Below are 27,582 nucleotides of genomic sequence, written 5' to 3'. Positions count from 1 at the left end.
GGTAACAACAAAGTCAAATGCGTATGGGTAAGGACCAGGGGGAGGGCCAACAAGGCAGATGTCATGGTGGGAGTCTGTTAGAGACCAGCTGGCCAGGATGAAGAAGCAGACAAAATATTATATAAGCAGCTGGGAGAAGCCTTGTAATCGCTAGCCCTTGTTCTCATGGAGGACTTCAAGTTACTGGATGTCTGCTGAAGGTACAACACAGTGGAGAGGAAATTGTCTCGGAGGTTCCTGGAGTGTGTGGAAGACACCTGCCTGGCACAGCTGGTGAGTGAGCCAGCCAGGGGAGATGCCCCCCGCTGGACCTGCTCTTTGCGACCAGAGAAGGACTGGTGGGCGATGTGGTGGTCAGAGGATGCCTTGGGCATAGCGATCATGAAATGTTTTTCAATTCTTAGAGAGGTAAGGAGGTGGGTCAGTAGAACTGCTGCCTTGGACTTCCAGAGGGCAGACTTTGGCTTGTTTAGGAGCCTGGTTGACAGAGTCCCTTGGGAGGCAGCCCTGAAGGGTCTGGAGCACAGGTCTTATGAGGAGCAGCTGAGGGAACTGGGGTTGCTTAGTCTGGAGAGGAGGAGGCTCGGGGGGACCTTACCACTCTGTAGCTACCTGAAAGGAGGCTGTAGGCAGATGCGGGTGGGTCTCCCAGGTAACAAGCAACAGGACAAGAGGAAACAGCTTCAAGTTGCACCAGGGGAGGTTTAGATTGGATATTAGGAAAAATTTCTTCAGTGAAAGAGTGGTCAGGCATTGGAACAGGCTGCCCACCAGGGATGTGATGTAATCAACATCCCTGGAAGTGTTTAAAAAATGCATAGATGCGGTGCTTAGGGACATGGTTTAATGATGGACTTGGCAGTGCTGGGTTAATGGTTGGACTTGATCTTAAAGGTCTTTTCCAGCCTAAGTGATACTATGATTCTAAGAGATGATGCTATAAGTACCTAGAATTAAAAGTTAGTCTTAAAGATATTTTTAGAAATTGCACTCTTCCAAACCTAAAAGCAAGCTACACATAAATAAACTTAGGTTGCAAATTCTGCACCATTACATAGTTGCCTTTTTATGAGTCTGCAGGAAGATATACCCCATCCATCCTACAGCAAAGAATAGGAAAGGATTGTAGGTCACAAGATACAGACCACAATTCTCATGAGGTTCTGCAGCAAAGTTCACAATTGCAGGCATTTGTTTATGCCTGCAATTTGTTGATCCCCCTTAGGGAGGAGACAAGACCTTCAAAACTTTAGGTTATGTTTTGGAAACACATTAGAATTTGTATTCTTGCTTAAGCTGTCAATATGTAAAAGGCATTTTATATGACAGACATTGAACAGTAAAGTTTCAGGGTCAAATTCCATATAGATGTATATGCAGAACATCCTCAGAAACTTGAGAAGGGCAATCTAGGGAATAGGTTAGGACAGAATTGGCCTTCTGTGCCTGGAGGGGTTTCTCTACCCTGCAGCCTAAAGTTTAATTGAATGGTATCCAAGGCAGCTATACATAAAGTAACTCAGATGCTCTGGCAGTAGAATAACAAGGGCTCAATAAGGCAGATTTACCCGGCTTCTCAGCAGATCGCAGTGTATTTTAGGCTCAGTTAAAAATTCGGAGGTAACATCTGCTACTATTTATGACATTGCTTCCTATAATTGCAATGAGATAAGTGAGATGAAACAAACCTAATATGCTTATCAGAGAAAAGGAAAATTTGTAAACAATAGATTCATGTTCATTTTTTCATACCAGTAAAGAAGTAGAGGTTTCAATACTTCAGGCTGAATCAGTCTTAAATGCCTTATATTCCACTGATCTCCATGCAGTAGATCAAGTCTGAGTAACACTTCTGAACCGAGGAAGAAGTCTCCACTGCTCAACAGATAGAGTTTTTTCATCTTACTGAGTTGCCTTGAGTCAACAAAAATAGTCACATAAACATGTATCAGATGCTATGCAGAAACCAGTACAGTTCATCCTACTGGTTAAACTGTTGTCATGCAACATGTTTTTAATTGCAAGTGGCAGAAGCCAAAACAATTTTTCCACAAATTAGAGACAGGTTGTGTATAAGGTAAAACGTACAGTGCCTCAGAACAGACAATTTGAATCCAGCAGAGCCTTTCATTAAAGCAGTTTGTCATACTGAATGCCCTACTTGTGAATTTAAGTTCTTTTGTTCTTCTTTTCTTTGTGTTGCCATCTATTTTCCAAATCTCTTTCAAACAAAGCCTTAATACTACAGCAATTCTGACTTCATGTAAGCCTTGCAAACATGACTCTGCAAAAAGTTTTATCAGCTTCAGCAGTCATTCCTGAATTACCTTGTCAGAACACTCGTGATTACTTTAATTGTGTCTGTTCTATTCGAACATTACAGTTTATTATGAAATCTCAAAACGTGCATTTTCTAGCTGGGTTACAATTACGTATTAAAACAATGGGAATAACTGTTAAATAATGGAAGTACCTTTGCTGTCTTGCAGTGTCCTTAAAAGCCTTCAGTCTTTCAATATCCATCCAGAGCCACAAGTACCTCTCCCCAAGCGTTCCTTTAATTAACTTCTTGAATCTTTCAAACTCATGTCTGTTGCCAGTGTCGTAAGTCCTGTGACTGATACACCAGGCAGCCCCACTGTCTGCCCCATCACTTTCAGAACTTAATCTCAAGCTTACTTCTTCCATATCTTGTTCTCTTACATCCCCCTTAGAGTCCAAGACAGTAAATGGAGAAGAACTTTGGGAAGAGAGTGACTCTGCAGTACCACAGACACATACATTATTTGCTAACTTGTGTTTGAATTCTTCAGGCTGTTTGTGGAAATCCACATCACCCTCAATGTCAGCAGCTGGCTGGTGGGTCAGTTCTGAAATGGATTCCTTCGCTACAAATTGAGTATAAGCTGGGATAAATTCTTCCGGTGTCTGAAAAGTTTTGCTTTCCTGTTCATTCTCTTCTTTTGTTGCATTGTCCCATTTTGGGTCTAGATAAACTCTTAACTGAGTGTGGGAAGGAGGTTCAGCAATGGCCACAGAAGAACCCCCCTCAGCCTCTCTGGATGTCTCCTTAATAATGTCGGCTTTTGCTGATACTGTCCTTGAAGGGGAAAGGAAACTCCATTGGTGGCATTCCTTAGACAGGGAACCTGCTTCTGCAATTAAATCAGAGAAGTTAATTGAACAGCCTTTTGATTCAGGACTGTTCTCTTGCATATCACATTTCCAAGTTAAAAAAACGCAACGTCTTTATATTGTGCTGCTGCAGAACAATCAGACCATGTCATACTGCAGAGCAGGGAATAGCAGAGGTACTTCTGCTGTTGCTATCTGGCTAGAAACTCAGCCCCACGACTCAGAAACCCATTCCCTGTTTCATTCCAGCAGAGTTCAGGAACAATTCCCCCTGGAGCCAATTTTCTTGTTTACTCAGCTGAGCATCCCAGCTCCTCAGCACTTCTTAAACCACCTTGTTCTGCTGCAAGGCCTGGTTTCTTCCTGAGCATTTGGTCATAGTTTGATCAAAGTCACTGTATGCAGCAGGACTGTTTTTTGTTTAGGCCTGAGGAAGCTAGTAAGTGATAATTATTTGTCTACTTATGGTGATTATTGCAAAAGACTAAAACATCGAACAGACCTCTGTCAGTTGGGTAAAATCTTGACATACATAGAAGGACAACAAAGCAAATTATTATGTCAAGGGCTCTGTAAACATTTAACAATTCTGCAGTCTGGTCTGCCACCCAGAAATGAGTCCTTTCCATTTAGAGATGTTTCATAACTAACAAGTTCAGAACAGTAACCAGCCCTGGTCTTTTGGTCTACACTTCTCTACTTAATTCCTTTTATTCGACTCCTCATTATCCCCATCCTATTAAGCATGCCCTGCCATCCTGGTCTGTTGAGAAAGAAACTTACTGCTTTAACTTGCTCGAATATCTTTTCTACTTCTGCCAGACTTTCAGCAAATCAAGTACTTCTGGAGCATGTTAGCAAAGATGACCTTGACTATACATACTAGGTTAATGCTGCTGTCACTGTACAAGTCAGCCCTGTAAAACTGCGCAGAATAACTCAGATATTGTGAACAGCAGCAGAATCTAAGTGAAAGTAAGAAAAAAAAAAAAGTCATAGTTCAATTGTGGCTCAACATCTTCATATCAATCCAGTGTTTAAACTATAGAATTCTATATTTTATTAAAGCTAATATGTAGGCTTTCATACTCTGTTGTATCACTAAGACAAAACATTGTCAGTGAGGAGACTGCTACAATCTCTGCGCACATGCAGTACATAAGGCTGTAATAGAAAAGGAGCTAAAGCCTTTTTAAGATCCATTAAAGTCATATTTGTAATGTCTACATAACGCTCTATGAAGGCCCAGGCAATAAATGACTGTGGCACTTAGACATTCCTTCCAACTTGTTCTCAAAATAAGCCACTTCCAGGGCTGGCCACTGTCACAGAGAGACACTTGGATTAGGAATATGGCATAGAGATTCCCTGCTCTGCACTTACATAATTTTGTGTATAAGTACATATGGCACAATATGTTGACATTAAAATAAATACCAGTGTGATTTAAAATATCTTCTCTTATTTCTAAAGTTTTTTCAAATGTTTTCACTTGACAATCAAAATTAGAGCTTCTTAACGGTTCTGTGAAACTAAACCATAAAGAATAATTTCATAAGACCTGAGGCAATTAGGGAGAGAGGTACACCGCTCTTGAGTAATCAAAAGCCAAGTGTCTCAGGGTTTTGCTCAAGATATTCATTGATAACCCTGATGCAACTGAAGCAGTGAGCAAGGAATTCAAATGGGATTGTCCAAGAAAATACCTTCAGCTATTGAACTCTTTATAATTGGCTCTGAAAAACTCAGCTGATGCCCTTTGTTGCTTCTAGTGCCTGACCCCTACACCAGGTGAATACTGAGTCTAAAATGTTTTCGTTTATGAAAATGGGGGAGAACTAACATATGAGCTGAGTCTTCTCTATTCATCTTGCTATTGCCTACAGAGCAGGAGCAAGGCTATGCAATCAGGTATGTCCATATGTGCTTCTGTATGTTCTCTCAGTACCTTTGAAACCTGCTGAACAATTTCAGTTAAATTTGACAGACAGACAGAAACGTCACAAGCAACCATGTTCTATACGATTCATAAAAACTGGCAGCCAAAGGGCCTTTAAGTGCCCAACATAAATAACCTAAGAAAATGGCTGCAGTACAAATCATACATTATCAAATACCCAAAGAATCCAGACAAGAAAGTCTTTCAAAACATATCAAATGGGGGGATGGGGTGGGGGGGGGTGGCGGGGAACCTCAGCTGAAACTTTGAGATATCTATAGAAATATGTGAGAAAAGAGGCTTCTACTACCACAACACTACTTGGCTACTAGCTCTAATTTTGATACAATGTTGTGTCTATGGAAAGAAACAAATCCCTGTCTGCAGCCTAAGGTTCCATGTGATACTCAGAAGGTAGTAAGTGGAGTTAGCAGCAATTCCTTGGAATGCCTTTTCTTTCCACCTAGTCAGAGTTATGTTATAAATACTACGGCTGAGCCCCTATTACTTACCCAGAAGGCTATGGTTTTCACTTAATGAATCGTCTCTTTCATGCTGCCCAGGCAAACGCTGAATATCTTGAATTTGACTAGAAGCTACAGGATCCGTAAATGAATCTGTAGTTTTCGTGGATTCACTTTGTTGTGCTAATGTAAACCAATCCTTTGTCTGGGAAACTGTAGCCTAGGAAAAGAAATGTCATAGAATAATCCAAATTTCTCTATTTATTGCAGTGTTTCTGAGAGCAGAGGGCTTAGTGTCTATAGGCATTTTGTGCAGTCTGTGTAGATTTCTGTAGTTATAGCTCCCAGTGAAGAGAGCTGTATAACAGTTGCTGAGCATACTGTTAACGCTGTTTCTGTTTAAGCTTTATTACAATCCATTAACCTTCTTCTATAGCACAAAGAGCTTTGAAAATAAGGGATATTCAGAGAATCAGTTGTCCAATTACGTTATGATCTCAGTTACAATAATTTAACCCAATACTTTCAGTCTCTCTTGATGTTACACCCGCTAAACATGCTTATTTACCTGGCCAAGCGATATGTAGAACTTCTTCATAGTCAACAAGATGTCATCCTCCTCAGGAGGGGGAGAACTTGGGTCTTGCTTCCTTATCCAGGGATAGTAGTCACTATCTATAATGAAACTAATGCCAGTCTTGCTCCATTCTACCTGTGATATCAATTTAGCCAGCCTGAAATTAAATGTTGAGACAAGAAAATAGTTGATTTTAGCTTTTAATCAGATAAACAGTTGATTTTCCCCAGAATAGGCAATAAAAAACATGATCAATCTAAAAATAAATTGTTAAAGAGAACTTAATGATCAGCTTTATTATTTCACCCTTCGCCTGCTGTCACATACGTAAATGCCAATGTTGTCACTCCATAGTCCACCAGCTTTACAGATGGTGGCCTGCTTTGCATTATCAAGCTTTACCAGTAAAACCGATTTCTGTCAGGATGACCTCGCATGTATCTATGCAGTTTCAAGCCCTGCCCAGAAGCCCTTGAACGTTTTAATCACTAAAATGGAAATATTCTCCCAGGTTGCAGAAGCCCTGTTTCACCACCAGGCACTTTATTTCCTGCTCCTGATACAAGCAATCTTCCAGCAGCAGTGCACAGCAGCAATCATACTAATTGAACTTTCAGATGATAACAAGACAGCTGGCGCTATAATATTCAGCTGGCTGCTGTATGAGGACTTCATAGTACTGAAACGCATGCCAGTGCTACCTTGTGTTCGCATGAACCTCGCAGTGCTCAGGAAAGGCAGTCTTAGAACTGCAATAACTGGAGCAGAACTTAACTAAGAAAGCAGTACAAAACCAACCAAGGTGCATGTGAAGGGAAAAAGAAGCCTGTGCCTGAGCCTGCAACCATGAACGAATGCCCAGTTTTGTTTGTCCCCCATATTTGAGGGCAAATAGCATTTTGTTCTAGGGTTAGGCTGTCTTCACCTTTAAACGCAAGTTTTCCTTTTAGCATCTCAGTTTATCTAGATTCTGATTCAGGAAAGCACTTAAATCACTGATGTCAATGGAAATTAGGTCCATGCTTCAAGTTAGTTTTATGTATTGAGTATTTTACCAATACTCATAGGTAACTCTGCTTGATCAAAGAAATACTTTGCTATAGCAGAAGATCAAAGCTAGTGTTTCGTAAGGCTGAGATACCTGTAAAGCAGACTGCTACTAAAGGTAAAATAAAGCATTCTTTCATGGTTTGATTGTTCTTTGCGTGGTTTTCTCCTTGACTGTCCCAGACATTCCAGAGTTTAACAGAGAGATGGAGGAAAAGTGCAGTCTTTGGGATATTGAAAGTTTAAAATATTTTGAAATTTTTAATGTAGATATCTATACCCCAGTAATTAGTCTGTCGTGACAATCAGCAAACATGAGTTCTGTGAACTGCACTACCAGGCTGCCTCTTCTTTTAGGGCTTCTGAAACACACCACAACTATCAGCATCCAGACATAACCTTAAGAAATGTAGAGGCAGATCCTCCCAAAAAGTACAATAAATCTCCTGAACATCTGCTGAAAGGACATCTGGAAAAATATAGCAAGTGTGTAAATCATTTGACTATGCCACAGCATCCCACAAAGGGCCTTGCAAAAGGAAGTCTGACACTGGGCCCAAAGACACAAAACTAATAATTGAAATAAAAAGGACTGGCTGTTTTTTCCAAATAGATTTCATGGATTCATAACTTCCACTTATATGGCTTACATATTGACAGAGAAAGATGTATTGCTACCATGATATCTCTGTGGAACAGACATTTAGAAATCAGTAAACCCCATCCTTACTCTCTTTGTAACAGTGTGATATAGTATGTAATTCATGGTCAAGGAAAATTACAGAATTATGAGTGATAAAAGTCTTTATCCAGGTCACTAGAATTCTAAAATTAAACAAACAGGACTAGAGGTGGGAGAAAACATGTTAAGAGTACTGTCAAGGTAAATTAAACAGAAGAGAAAAATGTACAAATTTAAAACTGAAAGGCAGCATAGAAGTTTGCAATACCTGTATTCAAAGTAACAGTCACTTTCTAGGAATGCTGGAAGCCTTTCTTTCTTAATCCACTGAATTGCCTGTTCTCGGTCAAGACACTATTAAAAAGAAATGCCAAAGTTTTGCAACATTCTTGACTTTCTTGGTTTGTTTGCCATGTAACTGATTCTCTCCACCCCCCTTCTACAGAAGCTGTCTCAGGAAGACAAATACACAGTGAGTATCACCTTTATTATCCAGTTTAGCCTTAATCATGCTGGGACAATTGAGTTAATTTGCTTTCCTATTAACAGCTAAAAAGGTCTAAATCTGATTTCACCTATGTGTGCAGTTTTCTAAACAAATCATGGGTGGTTTTCCTTCAGAAATAATGTGTGTATGAATCATGCTTTTACTGTACAGTTCCAAATACAAATTAGACGCTCATAAATTTTCTGCAATAGGAAACTGCTAATTTTTCTGACTTTATCGCATGTTACACATAAACACTATCACATTTTTCCTCAATAATTCAAAGAATAAGGAATGCTTATGTTAAATTATCCCCCAGAACGAGAGCACTGTGGATATTAAAAATAAAACTGAAAAAATAAAAAGCCAATCAGTTACCACCTTTCCCACTTCCATGCTGCAGCATTGCATAACTGCATTGCATACAGTAACTATGATAGTGGAAACCTAAGTGTGTTATGAGTCGTGCCCATAACAGATTTCTGCTCCGAAGGTCTGAGTGCCTCCTCAAAGCAGAAAGGAAGATGCCTCCAAAGAGTGGTTTGCGGTGTGAAAGGGAGGTGTTAAGCAGTGAGCTACACAGAGCCAGCTAACCAAAAAACTATGCCTAGGGTCTCACACAGAGAGCATTATAAACCACAGTGATCCATAGATATTTCCCTTAGAAATGACACACAGCACACTTTGTAACATGTTTTTTAAGAGCATATTTCTTCCACTCTTAGGGGATAGCCTGTTTTATTTATCTGAGGTGCATTTTTCCTTTTAGTGGTTAAGACTGACGATTTGGAAGAATGTAGTAAGTCCCCTTGTCCATAAAAACAGGTGAAGTTTGGGCAAGGATCATGCTACTTGCTATATCAAATAATCGGTTTATGCAGATTACATTTTAAATTTTCTTTCCATGAGCTAATAATCCATTAGGGACAAGGGTTATTTCTGCCTCATATATATCTGTAGGGGATTGAAAAAAAATCTGAATTACTCAGAAAGTGGGTGGTTTCATTTAGAGAGAAGAAAATACTTCAAAATATGGAAAGCTTATGTTGGCAGTGGCTCATACAATGTAATTTGTGGAGATGGAGGCTAATTATTCCCAACCACATAGTGTATGCCTCTTTTTGGTAACAGACAAGCTTTTCTGAAATACTGAAGATTGTCTCTTTATTTTGGCATTTAATATTTATGTATTTGCTGACTCACAGCCCAGTTTTTTATCTGAGTGATTCATAACATGTTCACATCTGTACATGGCTGGTACACAAATTTATGTATAGTATCAGAACAAAAGAATCTCTAGTCTTTCTCGTTGCACAGAGAAAGATGCTACATTTAATCTGATGGGGTTTGTTACCTTGGTTAGCTTCCTTACCCAGTCAGCCTTAGGCCTTGCTGGGACCCAATCCAGCAAAGCTTTTAGCACGTGTTTAAGTTTAAGCATGTGTTTAACTTCCCTTGATTAAAGTTAAACACATACTTAAGTGCTTTGCTGAACTGGGGTTTCTCTGAAGTAAGGTATGTGGGATGCCAGCCAGTTTCTTTCCATAGTTGTGATCAATTCTACCCAACTCTGCAGTTTTTTTTCTTAATATATTTTACACCATGTTGATTTTGAATACCGATAAGAAGATACTTACCTCCATATCAATAATTTGCAATTACGCATGCACACATGCAGAGAACTTTTTCTTACCTGTAAATTTGTAACAGTCTGAGAGGGAAGTAAAATACAGAGAAAAATACCACTAGGTGTATTTCTTAGGGAAGATGTGTTTTAATTCAGGCTGTAGCCTGAAGGGCCTACTGAGATTCTCCAGTTATAGCTCATTTTCATTAGTAATGTGCCAGTGATGGCCACTCAAGGTAACTCTTTGTAGCAATGTAATGTTCAATCTCTTTAGTGTAAAGAAAGCAGTCAAATCAAACAAGGCAGCATCACCCAATGCCTGAAAGATCAAATCCTATTTGATTTGAACTGAACTACTTGATGCAGTTGGTCTGGGGTGACTTCTTCTGGTTCAGTTACAGCGTAGTACAATGAATGAAGCTGCCTTCTTTCACCTTGTGTAGTGGCAGTAACAATTTTTGGTATGTTGTTTTGCAGGCCTTTTGTTCCAGCTCAACCTTGAGATACCAAGCTGAGCTGCGTAATGCATCTATGTTACCTGTCCAGTAAAGGAGGAATCAAAAATGAGAAATATCACCCTTTCCCCTCAAAAGGAGAAGGAAGTGTACAGAAAGGTACAGCTCCTCAAAGGGCTATCGTGCTTCCCATCTATGGAAAATGGCCCAGAGAAATGTTCTTAAATAATACAGGAGCCTTGTTGCTTCAAACCACATGAAAGATGTAAGTAATAGTGAAATTACTTTGAATTTGTCAAGAAAGGCCATTCACAGTTGCCATGATGTGATGTTATCCCCAAGAGCAAGGTTAACCACACTTGCACAAGCACATAATATTTCCTCTATTGAATCCTGAGAGCAAATAAGAAATCCAGACTAGCTCTTCTGCTTTTTTGCTCTCAAGCAAAGTATTGGTGAAAATAATTATTTGACACAGTAAGGGTGTCTGTGAGCCTTGTCTTATTGTAACATTTGTCCAGTTTAGATGCATATAATTGCAGTCTCACATTACTATCATTTTCTTAATCATCATTGCCTTTTGACCTCTCTCTCAACACTGTTTTCTTTTCTGAAAATCATTAAGCTCGCACTAAGCGAAGCAGCAGTCTGTTACAACTCCCTGCTTTTCCCTCAGCTTTCCAGCTATGACGTAATACAGAGCAGCCCCTTCTGAAAATGTAGCAAGACCTTAGACTGGCCTTGAATGAAATGAACTGAAGTCACATCGGTCACACCAATGCAAAATAAGCAAGAAAGGAATAAAACAAGTATCCCAGTGAAATACTTTTTCTCCTTCAAAGCTGTTGTTTAGAGGTAAACTCCCACAACTAACTTCACCGTCTTGTATCCTCTCAGGTGTATATGGTGCTTCAACTCCTGATTTTAACTTGCCCAATTTGATACTGAAAAAAGCCCTGAAAGTAAACAGGTAAGAAAACCAAAATTGATTCTGTCTGAGCAAGTCTGAAACAGGATTTTTTTTTCTAAAATCCAACCTATCTTTCCATTAGTTTAGCCTTCTTGTTGCCAAAGATTATTTTCTCTGGCCATTTCAATTGATGCTAACCATGTAAATCCTTTGGGAATTAATGGAAGAGAGACTTATGTGTTGCCAGACCACAGATGAGCTCATAGCCACACAAGGAAATTAATTAATAAGGAAAGACTGAGATGCATTAGTTTCAGTCAATTTGCACATTCCAGGGATCACTACTAAAGTAACTGTTGTCATAATATTTTTTCTTTTAATATTAAAAAATATTCAGACCACACAACTGAATCCTGCCCTACAGAATCTTCAAAATTCTGTGCTACAGGATGTACATCTGTAATTCCATTCACTTGTCTGCTAGACACATGTGCGTTGCAGGGCATAATCTGGCCCATCATTATGTTTTCCTAACATAAATTAACATTTTTCCCAAGCTACCAAGCCAAACACAACAATAACTACTGCCAGTATCTCTACAGTAAGATCTAAATATAAAATCAGGGGCTATAAGATGCTTACCAGAGTGTTGTAATTTGGATCAATATAGAAGGTTGGAGAAGTGCTGCGCATTTTGGAGAGCTGCCCATCATTCTTTGCTTTCCTTAGAACATCATAAATAGGGTTTGGAGGTTTCTGATCATGTGGAATTTTTTTCAGCTGGCTTTCCAGGCATTGTGGGGCATCATTAACTACTTCAAAAACCCCAAAGTCAGAGTTAAACTTAACTGGCTGGACAAAAGTCTGCAAAAGAAAAGGGAACTCTTTCATTTAAGAAAGTTACTTTTTGACGTATAGAAGCATCCTATAGAACACAAGTTGGTACTACAAGGCTTCTTTCTCTTGCCTGCTGTAGCTTATGTTCAGGGTCTGAAATAGTAATTTTTCTGTATTCCTTTCTTTAGTCTCTTTGCTGTACAGCTTTCCAAAGCATTCCTACTTTTTGTCTCAGCTATGCTTAATTGTCAAGAATTTAACTCATTCTAGAACACAGACCAGTCTTTTTCACATGCAAATAATAGATCCAGTACACAAATGTTTAGAATATATAATTCACAGTGACTTTAGTAACTGTTCTGCAGGGGACTACTTACCTACGTGATCAAATCTCCAATGTTATTCTCTCATTCTTTACCACAAACAATTAAGGCTTGAAAAGTTTAACAATGAAGCTGACCTTTTAAATGTGAGATGCATTTGAGGAGGATGAATCTGAAGGTTTCCATATGTAGGAAAGGCTTTTCACCATGTTATTACTTGTAGGTCAAACACCTACCAAAACCTATGGCCTGTAGTAAGTTTTATTGTACATCACTAGTTCAGACAGGTACTGTGTAATACATGGGGTAGACCAAATTTCAACTTCAGCTAATTGTAACTTCTGTCAACTCCAAAAAACCCATTACTTGTGTACACATCAAAACAAAGCCATCTTTCATCTTTTGACCTCTCATATTAGGTATTTCCCTAAAAGACTATCTTTCAAATTCTCTTACTTGAAATGAAGAAAGAAAATACGGATGGATTTTATAGAAGTAATGGGGGATACCCAAGACAGTTATGAATACAAGATTATATACAACCAGAGCATATAAGCGTCTCCGCACAGAGCTGGAAAACAAAAGCGTATGTTGTATTTAAGAACTGAAGAAAATCCTGGCCATATCCAGACCTAGTGCCAAAATTCTTTTTGGCTTCATTCCAGACAGGATCCCACCTGGTGTTTGTACAGTTGTCGTTCCCCTGCACTTAATAAGATTATTTTATTTTTTCAAGCACTGAATTTTTCATTTCCTTGAACTTTTTCATATATCATATATACACACACATAGACATAATTCATATACATACTAGATATGCTGAATACACGCTACATATAAAAATATATTACAGGCCAGTTTTATTCTTCTTCACACCTGTTTAATTCCAAAGTAAACACATCAGTGTTAGCTATTTTGTTGCTTCTGTTTGAAGCCCCCTTGTTGATCAACGTCTTGTAGAGCAATGCCCAGGATCGAACCATGTGGCTGCAACATGTGGTTACAACATTCCCTGCTTATTCCATAACTTCCCACTGTGGAGGCTCAGCCTGGCAAAGCACATAGCATGTGAGAGCTTTAAGTGTATGATTCGTGCCTATGACATCAGACTGTCACTGCTTAGAGCCAGGCATCGAATTGCATTACTCTGTTTAGTTACCTAACTTCAGTTGAAATCATGACTTGGTTTTTGTTCTCTGACACCTTGTGCCTCTTCTGGCATTAATTTTCTCCAGGGTACTCTGCAGGTTTTAGTGTTTTTTCTCCAGATGTACTGAACAGCAGTCTAAAGAGCCTTTTATGTGTAGTGGATTTCTCTATACTTCATTCAGTCCTCCTCCCAATTTGCTATGTGTACATTTCATTTACTTTCAAACCTAATTTGGGCTGCTACCAGCTTTTAAGTGACTAAGTGCAACCTTAATAACCTCCAAATGTATTCTCATTTATTTTATGTTTTGAAGAAAGACACAGAAGAAAGCACACTAAGAAACAAGGTGCCTCAGTCTCTTAAGATTTGAAATGTTCTTGCTAGTGGAAAAAAGCAAACAAAGTCCAAATTCCAAAATATAGGGCTGCATGACTAGACACAACCAGATTATTTTAGTTCCATGTTGTTCAACTTGAAAACTAAGTGTTAGTTTATCACACACATCTACTTTTACTTAATCCTTTGTAACTTATTCTATGTCTACTTTTTTCAGTATGCTTTCTAATTAACTGAACAGAAAACATACAGCAACTTTTAACGTAGTGAAACAGATGTTAGTGGCGATTTTTAAAATGTAAAGTATATTGCTATTTTGGGAGCCCGACTACAAATCATTTATAAGACAAATGTACTAATGGAACAAAATAGCATACACTGATGGGAGAAGAACATTAAGACTTCATATGCTACATATTTGACTCAAAAAGGTGGTTCTAGTCCAGACTTTTGGGTTTTGGACCAAGGTATAATTACCTATCCCCAAGAACATCAGGAGGCATGCATACTTCTTGTATCAGTCAGAGAGCAGCCAGCAGATCCTCTTTGCTTGACACTAGTAACACTATATCTGAAATACTTCACCCAGATTTGGGTCCCCAGTACAAGAAGAATGTTCATATATTTCAGTAAGTTCAGCAGAAGACCACTGAGACAGTCAGAGGCTGGAACATTTGCCCTGTGAGGAGAGGCCGAGGGTAGAGGACTTGTTTAGCATGGAGACAGCTCAGAGAGGACCTAGCAGAAGTCTTACAGTACTTACAAAGGGGTTACTGAGAAGTTACAGCCAGGCTTTCCACAGAGGTACATGGTGGAAGGACAAGAGACCATGGTCATACACTGAAACAACAGAGGTCTCAAATGGGTATAAGAAAAAAAGGCAATTTGGGGATGATTAGCATTGTAACAGGCTGTCCAGAGATACTATGGAATTGTTTGTTGGAGGTTATCAAGATCAGCTGGAGAAAGTGCCAGGCAACCTGATCTCTATACTAAAGCACTGACCCTGCTTTGAGCAAGAAGCTGGACTACAGACCTCCGCAAAGCCCCTTCCAGCCTAAGTGATCTATGATTCTGTACCCAAATTCTACCAGATAGAGCATCTTATCAAACTATCATATAAAAGCATTTTAGAATAGTTAAAACCTTTCTGGACAAGTGTATATTACTTGCTTACTTAAGAAAACTAGAATGAGAAATCAGAATGTTTTTATTAGTATAACAAAAGAACAGGTCCTGACCTTAACTCATCCCCACCACAAAAATAAAAGTGATCATGTTATGACAAAAATCAGATGGGAACACAAAACCAAATATAATTAACCTGATTTCTTGTAGGAAACATTTTCCCAGTTACAGTACAGGAGAAAGGATCAGTCAATCCATTTCCCTTTCAGTATGTGAAGAACTTTGGAGCAAAATGCACTAACCATTCCCACACATTACAAGCCACACAAAAAAACCCTGTTCAATACTCTGTAGTAAACATAAAACCTTTCCCACTGAAGCCAAGTGCTGTAAAATCCTACAATGTTTCACAGGATAATAATGAGAGAGGTTTATGACACCACCAATATTCTAGGTCTTTGCAATAATGAGGAATCTCTTCAGTGAAGATGCCTGTGTTAAGGAGTGGATGACAGCCTACACTATAAAGGAAGGGGGAAAATTATGTGTGCCAATCTAATATACTAAGAAATGTCTTTCTTACCCCACATTTGGCAAGTGGTTTGGCTTTTTACAGACAAGTAAAATACACTAACCAAAGACTAAGTGTATCATTCTTTCTCTAGTTTGGGCCAATTTTTGATCCTTTGAAGACAGAGAGGGAAAACTCCAGAGCCAAATTATACCTCAAGATATTAAGAAAAAATAAATCAGGTTTGGCAGGAGCCTTGAAGCTTGGGCTTCATACATTATTGATTTAGCACAATAAATAGGATCAACAAGGACTTGAGAATACCAACAAAGACTGTATACAAACTATTTCACTCAGGCAGTTCTTCCCTTGAACCCAGTATGACCGATGAACTCAGTGTAGTAATCTCAGCTTCAGAAAAATTCTCCAAGCAAACAACAAAAAGCTGTTTTCAGACTGTGGTACAGCAATACTATTAAATAAACAAACAATTGCATGTACATTTTTGACAGCAAAGAATCTCTTAGCCATCAAGTGCACACTGAATATGGTTTCAGTTGAAGAATAAATAGAATACATAATTCTGAAACCTAAAGTTATACACTTAACTGAAAGGAAGGCAAATTTCTCTCAGTCCTCCCAAAACAGAAACCAAAACAGCATCCATCACCGTGTTGCCAGGATATCAGACATATAAATCTCACTGTTCTCTGCCTTAACAGTTTTCAGATATACTTCACTTCAGATACAGTTAACAAATGTGTAAATATGCTCACCACATCCCACCCCAAATAATGTAGTTTGATCCCAAGAGAAAGAGAGTGACCACAGCTTGGCCGCTTCTTAGGTTAAGGCCCTGAAAGGGTGGGAATGAATAGAGACCTCATCCAGGAGCTTTGCCAAAACTTCCTTAAGATGGGTATGTGTGTATCATAAATAAACGTCAGTGAGAGTCCAGACCAGAAGAGAATCTGAGCAGCTCTATCAAGTGCCTGGAAAATTCACACTGCACACAATGGTCAATGGCAACTCTCCCACTGACTTTAACGAGTCCAGGATTTCCCTTCTGTTGATAAGACACAAGTCACAACCACATACCACAACCTAATTAAGAGAAAGGAGAAGAGCATTTTGAGAAAAGTCACTATCAATAAGATGTCAGGAATGCTTCTTTTGCTTCCTTGGATGTCAAAGATATCAAGCAAGTTTTAGTCCTGGATAAGTCTCAACACATCATACAAGTAGAGCCTTTCTCATGTAAAAGCCATTTTAAGGGAGGTTGTTTTTGCACCTGCAGCCTCCCTCCACACAGCTGGAAAAGACAAGAGGAAACTAATGAGCACACATTCATGCCTTAAATTGATGCATTGAAATATTCACAGCCATCTTCAAAACAGAGAAGGGCCTGAACTGTGCAGCAGAGCTGATTGCTTTCTGCACTTTCCATCACCTGCTTCTCGTAGATCAGGTCTGGTTTTACTCTCCACAGCACTAGGTTTTCAGGACAGTTCTGTTTTCAGAATGACCAATTGGCCCAAACTTTGTTACTTGGGCTTTGTTTGTTTTCAGAATCATCACCTGCATCAAATCCTGGATCCCAGACTACTCAGTGGAGAGCTTTTATAGTGAGAATGACTTTCAAAAGAAGTAGTCTTCAAATCTGAAGTTGATAAAATTGTGGTTACTTGATAGCTTTGTGCTGCAAGAGAAACCCACAGCCAGAGACTCATTATGAAATGAAGAGTGTCATCTCCTGAATATGCTTCAGCTGAGATGCAGTTAGGTCTTTTATTTCTAGTGCAACCCCTTGAGGTTGCAAAGATAAGGAGTGTGTCCTCATCAAGATCACTGGTAACTGGAATATGAGGGGTAAGGCCCCAGCATGGACTTGGAGTGGAGTGAGTAGCAGGCAGCTTGCAGCGTGCAGGAGACAAGTTGACACTACTGTGCTTTCTTTCTGAAGCCTCCAACACTGAGCTGGATGGCAGTTTCTGACTTCTGAAATTTCACTCCTGGCTAAACATATTCTGGGATGTTTCAAATACATGGATGAAAGATTTGAATTCTAGGGATGCCTGACCAGCTAGAAATGGAAATGTATCCAGACCAATGTTTCTCTTAAATCTTTCATTTTAGATTAGTTACTAAGGAAGGTGTAACTTGTTTGTGTGTCATGTAATTGAATTCTGCTACTGTGAAATCACCATATTATGGGCAACAAGTGCCCTCATGAGGTTTATTTGTATTATTTTATCTTGCAGAAATACTTTCTGTACAGACTATCCTCCATTACAGTATGTAGATCTTTGGAGTACCTAGATATTCAAGTCAGATTGTATTGAATATTATTATAACAACAGAATATCTGAGAGGATATACTGTAAATCAAAGAAAAAAAAATCTGCTGCCGCTATAGCAAGTCCCCAGCGTTACAATTTTCCATACTCTATTGGTATAAATCAACACAGCAGCAGTCTCTTAAAATAAGCACACGCTACCCCTGATTTCTTGTATCAAGTCACACAATATTTTCAGTTTAACTTGTTGCCTAACTACTAGCACACCTGGGTAATACTGTTCCTAGGCAACAGTGTATAAGCACAACAAGAATAAAGCAATGGAAATTTCAATGCAGTGTTTTAGCAGAAACCTTCTGAGAAGGAGAGGGGAATTGGGAATATAAGGTATTCAAACCACAGAACTCAAGGCATTAATATAACTTAATCCTGAAGAGGGTAAATCCTCAGGAAAAGACCAATGAGAAAACAAAAGCAATTATGAGAACATTACAGGTAAATAGATAATAGAGCATCTGTTTTCCTAAATATATGTAAATATATAGAAGAGACATCATGTGTCATGTTAAAAACCTATTAAGATTACCAGTGTAAAACCATGTTTACTCGGGAGTGTCCATGAATTCTTTTCTGTGGGCTTCCAGAGCTGTAAGGAGCACCTGGACAATTGCTGTGGTTCAGAGATGCTGAGCTGTTCCAGGGCTGTGGGCTGAGGAGCCCTCTGAGGCCAAGGAATTTTGGCCTCTAATAGATATCCTGGAATCTGTGCATGTCCAAGGAGACCCAGAGACTAAGTAGGCTGAACTTCTTACCCAGTCGATCCTCTGTGATATGGGGAAAAAATGTACCATCATTTCCAAATAAGCAGCAGAGATGTGCAGGATGGTATCCCTATGCTAAGAACAACGTGGCACATGGAAGGAGATCTGGGTTTAAAAGCTATGTAGTTAGGCTCGGATTTAGGCAGACATCCTAAAGCAGCTGCAAGGGGAATAAAAAAAAAAAAAAAAAGAGAGAGAAAAAACACAGTCCTCTCTCCACAATTTTCTTCCATCTGTATCTCCCTAGCTTTGAAAAAATCTGGCAGTGTGGTGAAAGTCTGAGCTCCTGAAAGAAGTCAGTATCACTGCTATGAACAAAATCCACACTGATGTAAAGTTGATACCTCCAGATTCTATTTTAAGATAAAAAAATGGGCATTAGAACACCATTCTACCATCCTTAGTTCTGCAACTCCCATTATGTGTACTTTTACACAAATCTATGATGTGGCTTAGAAAGCACATCTATATCTAGTTCAGTTTGTCTTAGAGAGCACATCTATGTTTAGTTTAGTAAGCCTGAATCTAACTGAATTTATTCCAAAAGAGGCTGCACCACAGTCTTAGGTCCAAGAAGCATCAAGAAATATTCTTCCCTTTCCTAATGCTGGTGATGGTTCCTACCAAGCAAACTGCAGAAATGAGTGTATGTTGTCGTAGTGCAGTCTGTTGGACTGTAGTACTTTAGGAGGGGGACAGACTGTGGGGCAGCTCTGTGGTAGATTGGCTGGGAGACCCCACAGGAGCCACTGTGACACTGTGGAAAGGTCTGAGCAACCTTGCAGGGGAGTATGGGTGTGAGGTGTAGGGATGGAGAGAATGAAGATAGGGCCATGAATACTATTGGGTGAGGTTGCTACATTAAGGGAGCAGGATAGTACATATGACTCTTGTGAGAGTGTGGGGAGGCAGGGTAGTTTATGGGGAAAAGGAACAAAATGTAGGGCAACGGATTTAATATAGGGCACTGGGTATGGTGGTCTAACTGCAACCTGATCAGCACACAGAACACAGCGTAAGGCTACATACTTCTAGATGCAGATGGAAAGGGAGAAGAGGGAAGTGCCAACTTTGAGACCTTCACAGCCATGAAGAGAAACTGAGTTGGTTCCTGAGCTAGAATATTTATTAATCACTGAGTGTGTTACCAGAAGAATGCAAAAGGACAAACATTTGTTATGTCAGCATGTGGTACTGGAATAGAAGTGGACTCCTTATACTTTTTTAATAAGTATTTATGCGTCTTTCTCATTTCCTAATTATACTGGTTTGGTGCACTGTGATTTAAATACATAAATCTGCAAGAGAAAACATGTCCCCAGAAGCCCAGATACTAGGTGTTTTTTCCTGATACTGAAAATAACATTGAGCAATAAAGAGTTGTTGCCATTAAATTACAGACATATTGTAAAAGCCATTTAACTACCCAGTGGCAAAATGCGAAATATTCTAAGTTGAATTACCTTACTATTAATCTTAGTAAGATATTTCTTGTATTTTGCAAGAGATTTCTGTAAGGCACTTACTGGAAGACTCAAAAATTCATTGAAGTAGTCCACAAGCATATCATCTGTGGCTAAGTATTCTTCCTGTAGGGAGACAAAACCACAAAGCAAGGCTTGTACTAATCTGTGCTGACATGGGTTGAATGCACTGTTGCCTCAATTATTTCTCCATGAGATATGGCATGCAAACTTTTGCAAAATGTTATTTCCCACTTTTGAGAATATAATCATTGCATCATTATAACCTAGCCATTGCACACTACTGAGGTTCTCAGCAATTTAAAAAACACATAAGAAAGTAAATCCTTTCTCAAGAAATTCACAAATTCAGTGTTCATAAATCTAACAGCTTCTAAAAGCTGAAAATCTGAGTGTTTACTCTTGAAAAAATATGCATAAGCTAACAGTTTAGAAATTCCCCACATTATACCTTTCTCTCTTGCATCTGGGAAGGAGGGGAGTATAAAAGTTCACCAGAGGCTGCTTCTGCTCCCATGCTGCTGCTTGGGGATGTTTTGGGAATAAGAAAACAGTTCACTGATCTATAATCTGGCTCATCAAGCAAGCAGTGTATGCCATAGTTTAAATCTGACAGAACTGGGAGGGTTCCTGTTGACTTCATCAGAAGTGAAGGCAGCATCAGCAGGTGGTTTCATACCCTTTCTGACCCCTGCATTGTAAATCCTGCTAACAAGACTCAAAAGCTGTAGAATATAAATTAATTTTTTTTGCTGTTGACAAATAAATAAGTATGGATCCCAATCTTATTTCTACTGCAGTCAACACCATCACCCATATTCCAACAGAAGGTAAAAGTAGAACGTTATTCCATTGGTCTTCAGAAACCTGTCTTCAGGAAAATGAGGACTTCTGAAAAGTTTTTAGGAGTTCCTGTTTCTTGAATATTCTATTATTTCTGTCTTGCAACTCAAGGAGAATGCACCTGAATCAAAAGTATTTGCCAATATCAACAAAAGTCTTGTGACACAAATCTTGTTTTCTCATTCTTAAGTTCATAGCACTGAAATGCACTGGTGAGGAATAGCATTAAAGAGGGGTTTGCGCACCATGTATGTCACTTGTAGGCACGCAGTACCTTGATCCAAACCTCACAGTGCCTAACTGAAATAAGAGACAGCTTGTACTCAAGTAAAGAAGAAATCTTGAGTTAATGTACATTAATATGATCTCAGGAAGGCCTGTACGTGCTGCATGACAAGTCAGAACCAGACCTGATGGTGTTTGTCCATCCTTGGTCTGCCAACATTTCTCTCTTAGCACTTATGGTTGCTGCTGTAACTGATACAGGCAGGCAAGTTAGCTCATGCACATTCCTGGAGAAAGCTAACACTGAAAGCAAGGTTTTCTGCATTACAGAGATTGCACTTTATTTGGATCACAGGCGCACAGTCCAATGCAATTGCAGTACCATGGACCTGGAGATGTTAGGACACTGATTAAATAAGAGAATTTAGCAAGGTGCCTAACTCAAAACATTTTGAAGTCAACAGGAAATGCTCTCACTGCTGTCACTAGGCAATTAGTCAGATCGAGAAATCTTAGTTCAGCAAGTGCTGAAACAACAAAAAAATTCATTAAAAGCAAGCTGCAGTCTGCCTCGTGTTTGGTTTGGGTAATGCACGATTAGATCTAACACTGATAAGGATCAATCTGAAGATGGCTAGATATGATAATACCCCGTGAAAATATTTTATTGTTTCAAAAGACTTATCCAAAACAATTAATTTATTGCTGGCTGAAATATAAGCTCTTTAAGAATATGCAGGTAACATGTTTTTAATTTGTCAAGGATATAATTCTCTGTAGTCCCATATAATGGCAAGAAATGTAAACATAGTGGTCAATTAATCAATAAAATATTTATGATCTTATTAATGCAAGCTTCACTACTTACTGATCTTACTGCATCTATACACAATAGACTTTACTATGGCTTTTGGAAGTTTTTCTGCGGTTAGCCTCATTTCCATTTGAAAGCATAGTTGCACTTTCATAGTTGCACAATATAGGTTGTAGAGTTGTATATACAATACTATAGCATAGATTTTTGTGTCAGGAATCATTTTGTTTCTTCCCATGCCATCTTTCCTACTGCACAGTCCATGTTATGACTAGAAAAAGCTGCCTTACAATTGCAACTGGAGGTCAAAGTGTGCTAAAAATTGGTCCAAAACTGCAGCCTTCATGCAATTTGTGTTCAAATAGAAATATCCCAGGCCTATCCTGATTTCTATCACTCTTTTAACACTGAAAGGCATTTTAAAATCCTTTTGTCAATGGTATACAACAATTTCTTGGCTATTTTATGGAAACAAATCTAATGATTTTCTACCTATAGTATTTGATAGTTTTCTCTATTGCTGCCATCATGAAAAAGTACAAAACTCCAGACTAAGCAACCCCAGTTCCCTCAGCTGCTCCTCATAAGACCTGTGCTCCAGACCCTTCAGGGCTGCCTCCCAAGGGACTCTGTCAACCAGGCTCCTAAACAAGCCAAAGTCTGCCCTCTGAAAGTCCAAGGCAGCAGTTCTTCTGACCCACCTCCTTACCTCTCTAAGAATTGAAAAACATTTCATGATCGCTATGCCCAAGGCATCCTCTGACCACCACATCGCCCACCAGTCCTTCTCTGGTCGCAAAGAGCAGGTCCAGCGGGGGGCATCTCCCCTGGCTGGCTCACTCACCAGCTGTGCCAGGCAGGTGTCTTCCACACACTCCAGGAACCTCCGAGACAATTTCCTCTCCACTGTGTTGTACCTTCAGCAGACATCCAGTAACTTGAAGTCCTCCATGAGAACAAGGGCTAGCGATTACAAGGCTTCTCCCAGCGGCTTATATAATATTTTGTCTGCTTCTTCATCCTGGCCAGCTGGTCTCTAACAGACTCCCACCATGACATCTGCCTTGTTGGCCCTCCCCCTGGTCCTTACCCATACGCATTTGACTTTGTTACCACCATCATTAAGCTCTAGACCATCAAACACCCCCTAACATACAGGACTACCCCACTACCTCTCCTTCCTTGCCTATCCCTTCTGAAGAGTTTATAGCCATCCACTGCAGCACTCCAGTTGTGCAACTCATCCCACCGTGTTTCCAAACTATGCCATAGTTTTCCTGCTGCACAATGGCTCTCAGCTCCTCCTGTTTGTTGCCCATGCTGCATGCATGAGTGTAGATGCACTTCAGTTGTGCTACTGATCCAGCCACCTTTGGGAGGTATATAGTTTATCTCTACCTGAATTCGTGTTACTTCTGTTTATGATAATAAAATAGTATCTAGAGGCTCTCAAAAGAAATAGCAATACATTTGTACTGTAAAATACACAGTTACAAAGGCATCCAAAATGTGGAAGAGACAAATGTTACCTATGCTACAAGATTTAAGGTGTCATTTCATATGGGGTAGCAGGCAAACATCTCTTCAAATGAGAAGACAAACTTCAGGGAAATCCTACAATGAACTACAAGCAAGGTAAATAAGGAGAAGGTTGTTAAACTTGTCATGTTGAACCTCTCAGTTGATTGTTTCCTTCCTTCAGCCTATCTCACTTTCCATTTCCATCCTTATTCTCCAGTTTCCCGTTACTTTTTTTTTCTTATTTTCAAGCTAGTTAATTTTTGTCTGAGAAAACTGTAAGAAAGTACTCAATACTGCATACTTTCACAGAGGAAAGAAAAGAGAAACAAGACAACAGTTTCCAAAAATGTTTTTTGCTTTTTTTGCTCTACAGTTGCATGACAAAATGAAGGATCAAAGCTTATAAAGCATACTTACAAGCACTTCTTCTGTTATACACGGAGGCTCTGAAACACAAAAACTGAAAATCATACGTTATCCAAGCAATACAGTCAAGCTTGTTCAGCTATGATTACTGAACAGAAACAAAAAGTAGTGAAGCATGACAACCTTCCTGGATATTCTGAAATAAAATAACAGCCTAAGGAAGTAAAATAAACTCGAAGAACATGCAGTGATGTTGACCCGTGCATAAAAAGGTTGACTATCACAAGAATGATTTAAAGATAATACAAGTATTATTGAACTAGATTATTTCTCATACATATCAGTTAACTTCTTTCAGCAAATTTGGTTACTTACTGTTTTTTAACAAAAATACAGATTTGTATGAAACTCTGGGAGCCTTGAACAGCAAATATTACGAATCATACAATAAAATTGAAATAAATGTAATTGTGGGCATTCCCAGCTAACCAAATCTCACCCATTTTAAGAGAATATTCCATTTTTTGTGATGCCATTTGAAGGGAGTAAAGTTCTCTCTTCAGATTGATGTATTTTGCTGGGCAAGTTTAAACCTAGCAGTTCAAAATCCCCCACTTTTGTATCACCATGTCTGTACTTGAGACAATCATCCTGGGGTCAGACCTCATCTGACACAGATTCAGTCCATCACCCCAGGTGGAAACCATTACATACCAGTGGTAAGCCTCTTCGACTGCATCCTGGATCTACATACATAAGGGCTGGCACCCCCATCTGCAGGTTTACGGCCTCATTTGCAAAGGTGAAATCCTTGACTGCAGACCAGAAGTAGAAGCTGCAGAGTTCCTCGGTCTGGCTGGGGACTGCTGGTCTGCACCGGGGCAGGCTGGCTCTGCTGTGTGGCTCACAGCAAGGCAGGGTTGCTATGGCACTGCAAACAATGCATGGGATGAGCTCAGCGCTAAGCAAATAACTTCTACTGCTGATACAAATCTCTCTGAAGTAGGCATCAGGCACACTGATGATATGGTCCCAAAAGAGATGCCTGTGAACTAGGAATTTGAGGATACTTGCAGCAAGAAATAAAATGAAATGCTCTTTTCTTAACTGACCTAGGCAGCTCTTAATCCAAAATGATACTCTAGCTTCTCCTATGTTAGCAAAACCCTCAAGCCACGTGGGATTTTGCCTTAAAAAAAATATAAATCTCAAATCATACCACTAATGACCAATGGATTTACATCATGCATCAAACAAACCTGCATCCATAAGCAGGCTGTAAGGTTTGACCCCAAGTAACAAAGTCAGTACTGCCTATGGTAGAGAACTTCCCCTGCAGTTAAGCAAGAAAACATGTGGAGCTTTGTCTTGCTAAGGCTGCGGTGAAACCTGGGCTGTTCCCTAACAGGTACAAACAGCTCCACTGTGATGTGCCAGAAATGCAACCTGCAGACTTGGTAACAGCCTTCCCTGCTTCCACCTGCTGCCCAGGCCTGGACCTAGCAGAAATCCAAAGGCAGCTACATTTTCTCCCGGTTAAGGAGAAGTTTATAAATAGCCTACGTGGAAGGAGAATAGATATTAAGAGCCATAGAACAGTCTACTCCCAGATTGTTAGTTTCTTCCCTGGCTCGAGGGGGTACTCTAGGATATAAGGAAAAAGTCACATTTCTGGTATGGTCAACAAAAGCTATGTAAAGAAGGAATTCAGGCTCCCATATGAGGATTTCAGCAGGCTTTAGGTGTTCCACAACTGTGATCTGAAAGACATCCTACGTCGCTAGTATCTGATCCTAGGTCTGCATAATTTCTTCAGGCACCTTCAGGTTTTTTGGCATGAAAGCTCCCTCAAAGGTCCTACCGCTGCTTGTTTCCAGGACAGCACTGATTTCAGCAGCTTGGCATAAATCAACTGCGATCAGTTGTACAAGAAGTCATGTACGCAAGTTACACAAAGGGCTTCTTTGAGGAGCCTAATCCATCAGCTGTGTTCACAAAATGTCCAAGATGCACAAGGAGGTTCCCATTCCCAGAAGACTCTTAATATTTGTGCCCCCTTTCACAGAACAGTATAGTATCTCCAGTCATACTCTTCAGCTGTGAAAAAAGTTTCATTTTAATTCATACATGACTGGTGGAATCCATGGTCATGTAAAAACAGAACAAATGCACATGCTCAGGGACTGGACTACAGCTTAAAGTTCAGGAATTGATGACTGTCAAAAAATGAATAAGCAGCAAATCAAATATCATAGAGGCAAGAAAAATGGCTTCATCTCCCAGAAACACATGGTATTTTACACCCTCTACTCCAGATGTGCATTCCCACTCCTGGGGGTACGGCTAGTAATTACTGCTGTAATTACCAAATGCCAGAATAATACATCCAATTGCCTTGGTGGAGTGTTGTTAGCTGTCTAATTAGCTTTTTAGGGTAGATCGTTTTGTGGGGGGTTTTTCACTTAAAGGGAAGAACAATATTTCCAAAACTTAAAAGATAAGCTGAATAATATCTTAACCAATATATGCACTGCAGCTGAAAGTTTTATGTATATGAAAAACACATTCACCAGAAATAAAGATTCAAACTGAGCTGTGATCAGTATTCTGATAAAGTACTAACTATGCTTAAATTCACTGTATGCAAATTCTATCCGATATAACACAACAAATAGTAGGTTAACACTGAATGTCATACATTTAAACAATTTCTTAGTGCCATGTGTCAGGACATGTTCTATTGTGATTATGAAAATTTTCAAATATGTACACCTAATGTATATGTAATAAAAATATGCATAACAAGATAGCCCACAAAATAAATGTAAAGTAAAAATTTTCCAACAGGTAGATTTGCACTGGTTCATATGAGGCTGCATTGTCTTCTAACCAAACTACTTAATACGATTTCAAATGTTAAAACTTTGAAAAAAAGCTGATGTTCATTCCACTCCTTTTCCTCCTGCCACTTTTTCTTTCTGATGTAGGCTTAGACATAGTCTTTGGTATATAACATTCTCCTAAACTTCCCTAGCTGCTTGTAATTTTTGAAGAAAAAATAACAGAAACATGACAAATGTATTTTTTTTTAAACTAGAAGTAGAAGCCACAAGTCAGCTGAGATAGAATTCAAGTTTGGAAACGAGTCAATAAAGAAACAAAAGTCCTTTTTGTCTCCTTCTTTCATCTTGTATGTTTTGGTATAAAACTCTTAAGTCTTTGTTCTCTCTGTAGCGTGCTTTAAAGATTGTATTTTTGAATAAGCTCATCAGGAAATACACACTGTACTCTCTCATGAAGAATCTATCAGCAGTCGTTACCACTTTCTCATTATCTTAGCTAGCAACACACATTTAGGTCAAATACTTTGTGTGTGTGCATTTCAGTCCTGATTTTATATTGCCAGTTACAAGTCCACCAGCTGGTGAAGCTGAAATATAAAGATAAAGGTTATTTTCCTCCTTTTCCATCTTTTCCTTTTTCCATGCTCTTCTCTTATTTTCACTTTTTTATTTAGCCTAGCAGAACTGCAGATCTACAGAATGTTTCATAGATATAGTCAAAGCCATGATCTATCCCAAAAAGCATCTGATCTTGTAGAAA

General features: G+C 39.2%; 1 protein-coding gene across 1 annotated transcript in view; it reads right to left on the bottom strand.

Moving 5' to 3' along the window:
* Positions 1 to 22,864, bottom strand: part of RGS22 (regulator of G protein signaling 22) — a 62,610-nt gene extending 39,746 nt beyond the window's left edge. Inside the window, exons 1-8 of the mRNA XM_027777768.2 lie at positions 22,802 to 22,864; positions 20,253 to 20,315; positions 11,966 to 12,187; positions 8,113 to 8,198; positions 6,107 to 6,272; positions 5,587 to 5,758; positions 2,474 to 3,155; positions 1,753 to 1,914 (exon numbers count right to left, since the gene is read on the bottom strand). Of these exons, the coding sequence (XP_027633569.1) occupies positions 1,753 to 1,914; positions 2,474 to 3,155; positions 5,587 to 5,758; positions 6,107 to 6,272; positions 8,113 to 8,198; positions 11,966 to 12,187; positions 20,253 to 20,315; positions 22,802 to 22,864 (1,616 nt within the window). The remainder of the gene's footprint in view (positions 1 to 1,752; positions 1,915 to 2,473; positions 3,156 to 5,586; positions 5,759 to 6,106; positions 6,273 to 8,112; positions 8,199 to 11,965; positions 12,188 to 20,252; positions 20,316 to 22,801) is intronic.
* Between the last annotated feature and the right edge of the window lie 4,718 nt (positions 22,865 to 27,582).

This window comes from Falco peregrinus, chromosome 3 (assembly GCF_023634155.1).
Source record: "Falco peregrinus isolate bFalPer1 chromosome 3, bFalPer1.pri, whole genome shotgun sequence".
NCBI classification, from domain to species: domain Eukaryota; kingdom Metazoa; phylum Chordata; class Aves; order Falconiformes; family Falconidae; genus Falco; species Falco peregrinus.
This window is presented reverse-complemented; position numbering and strand designations above follow the sequence as displayed.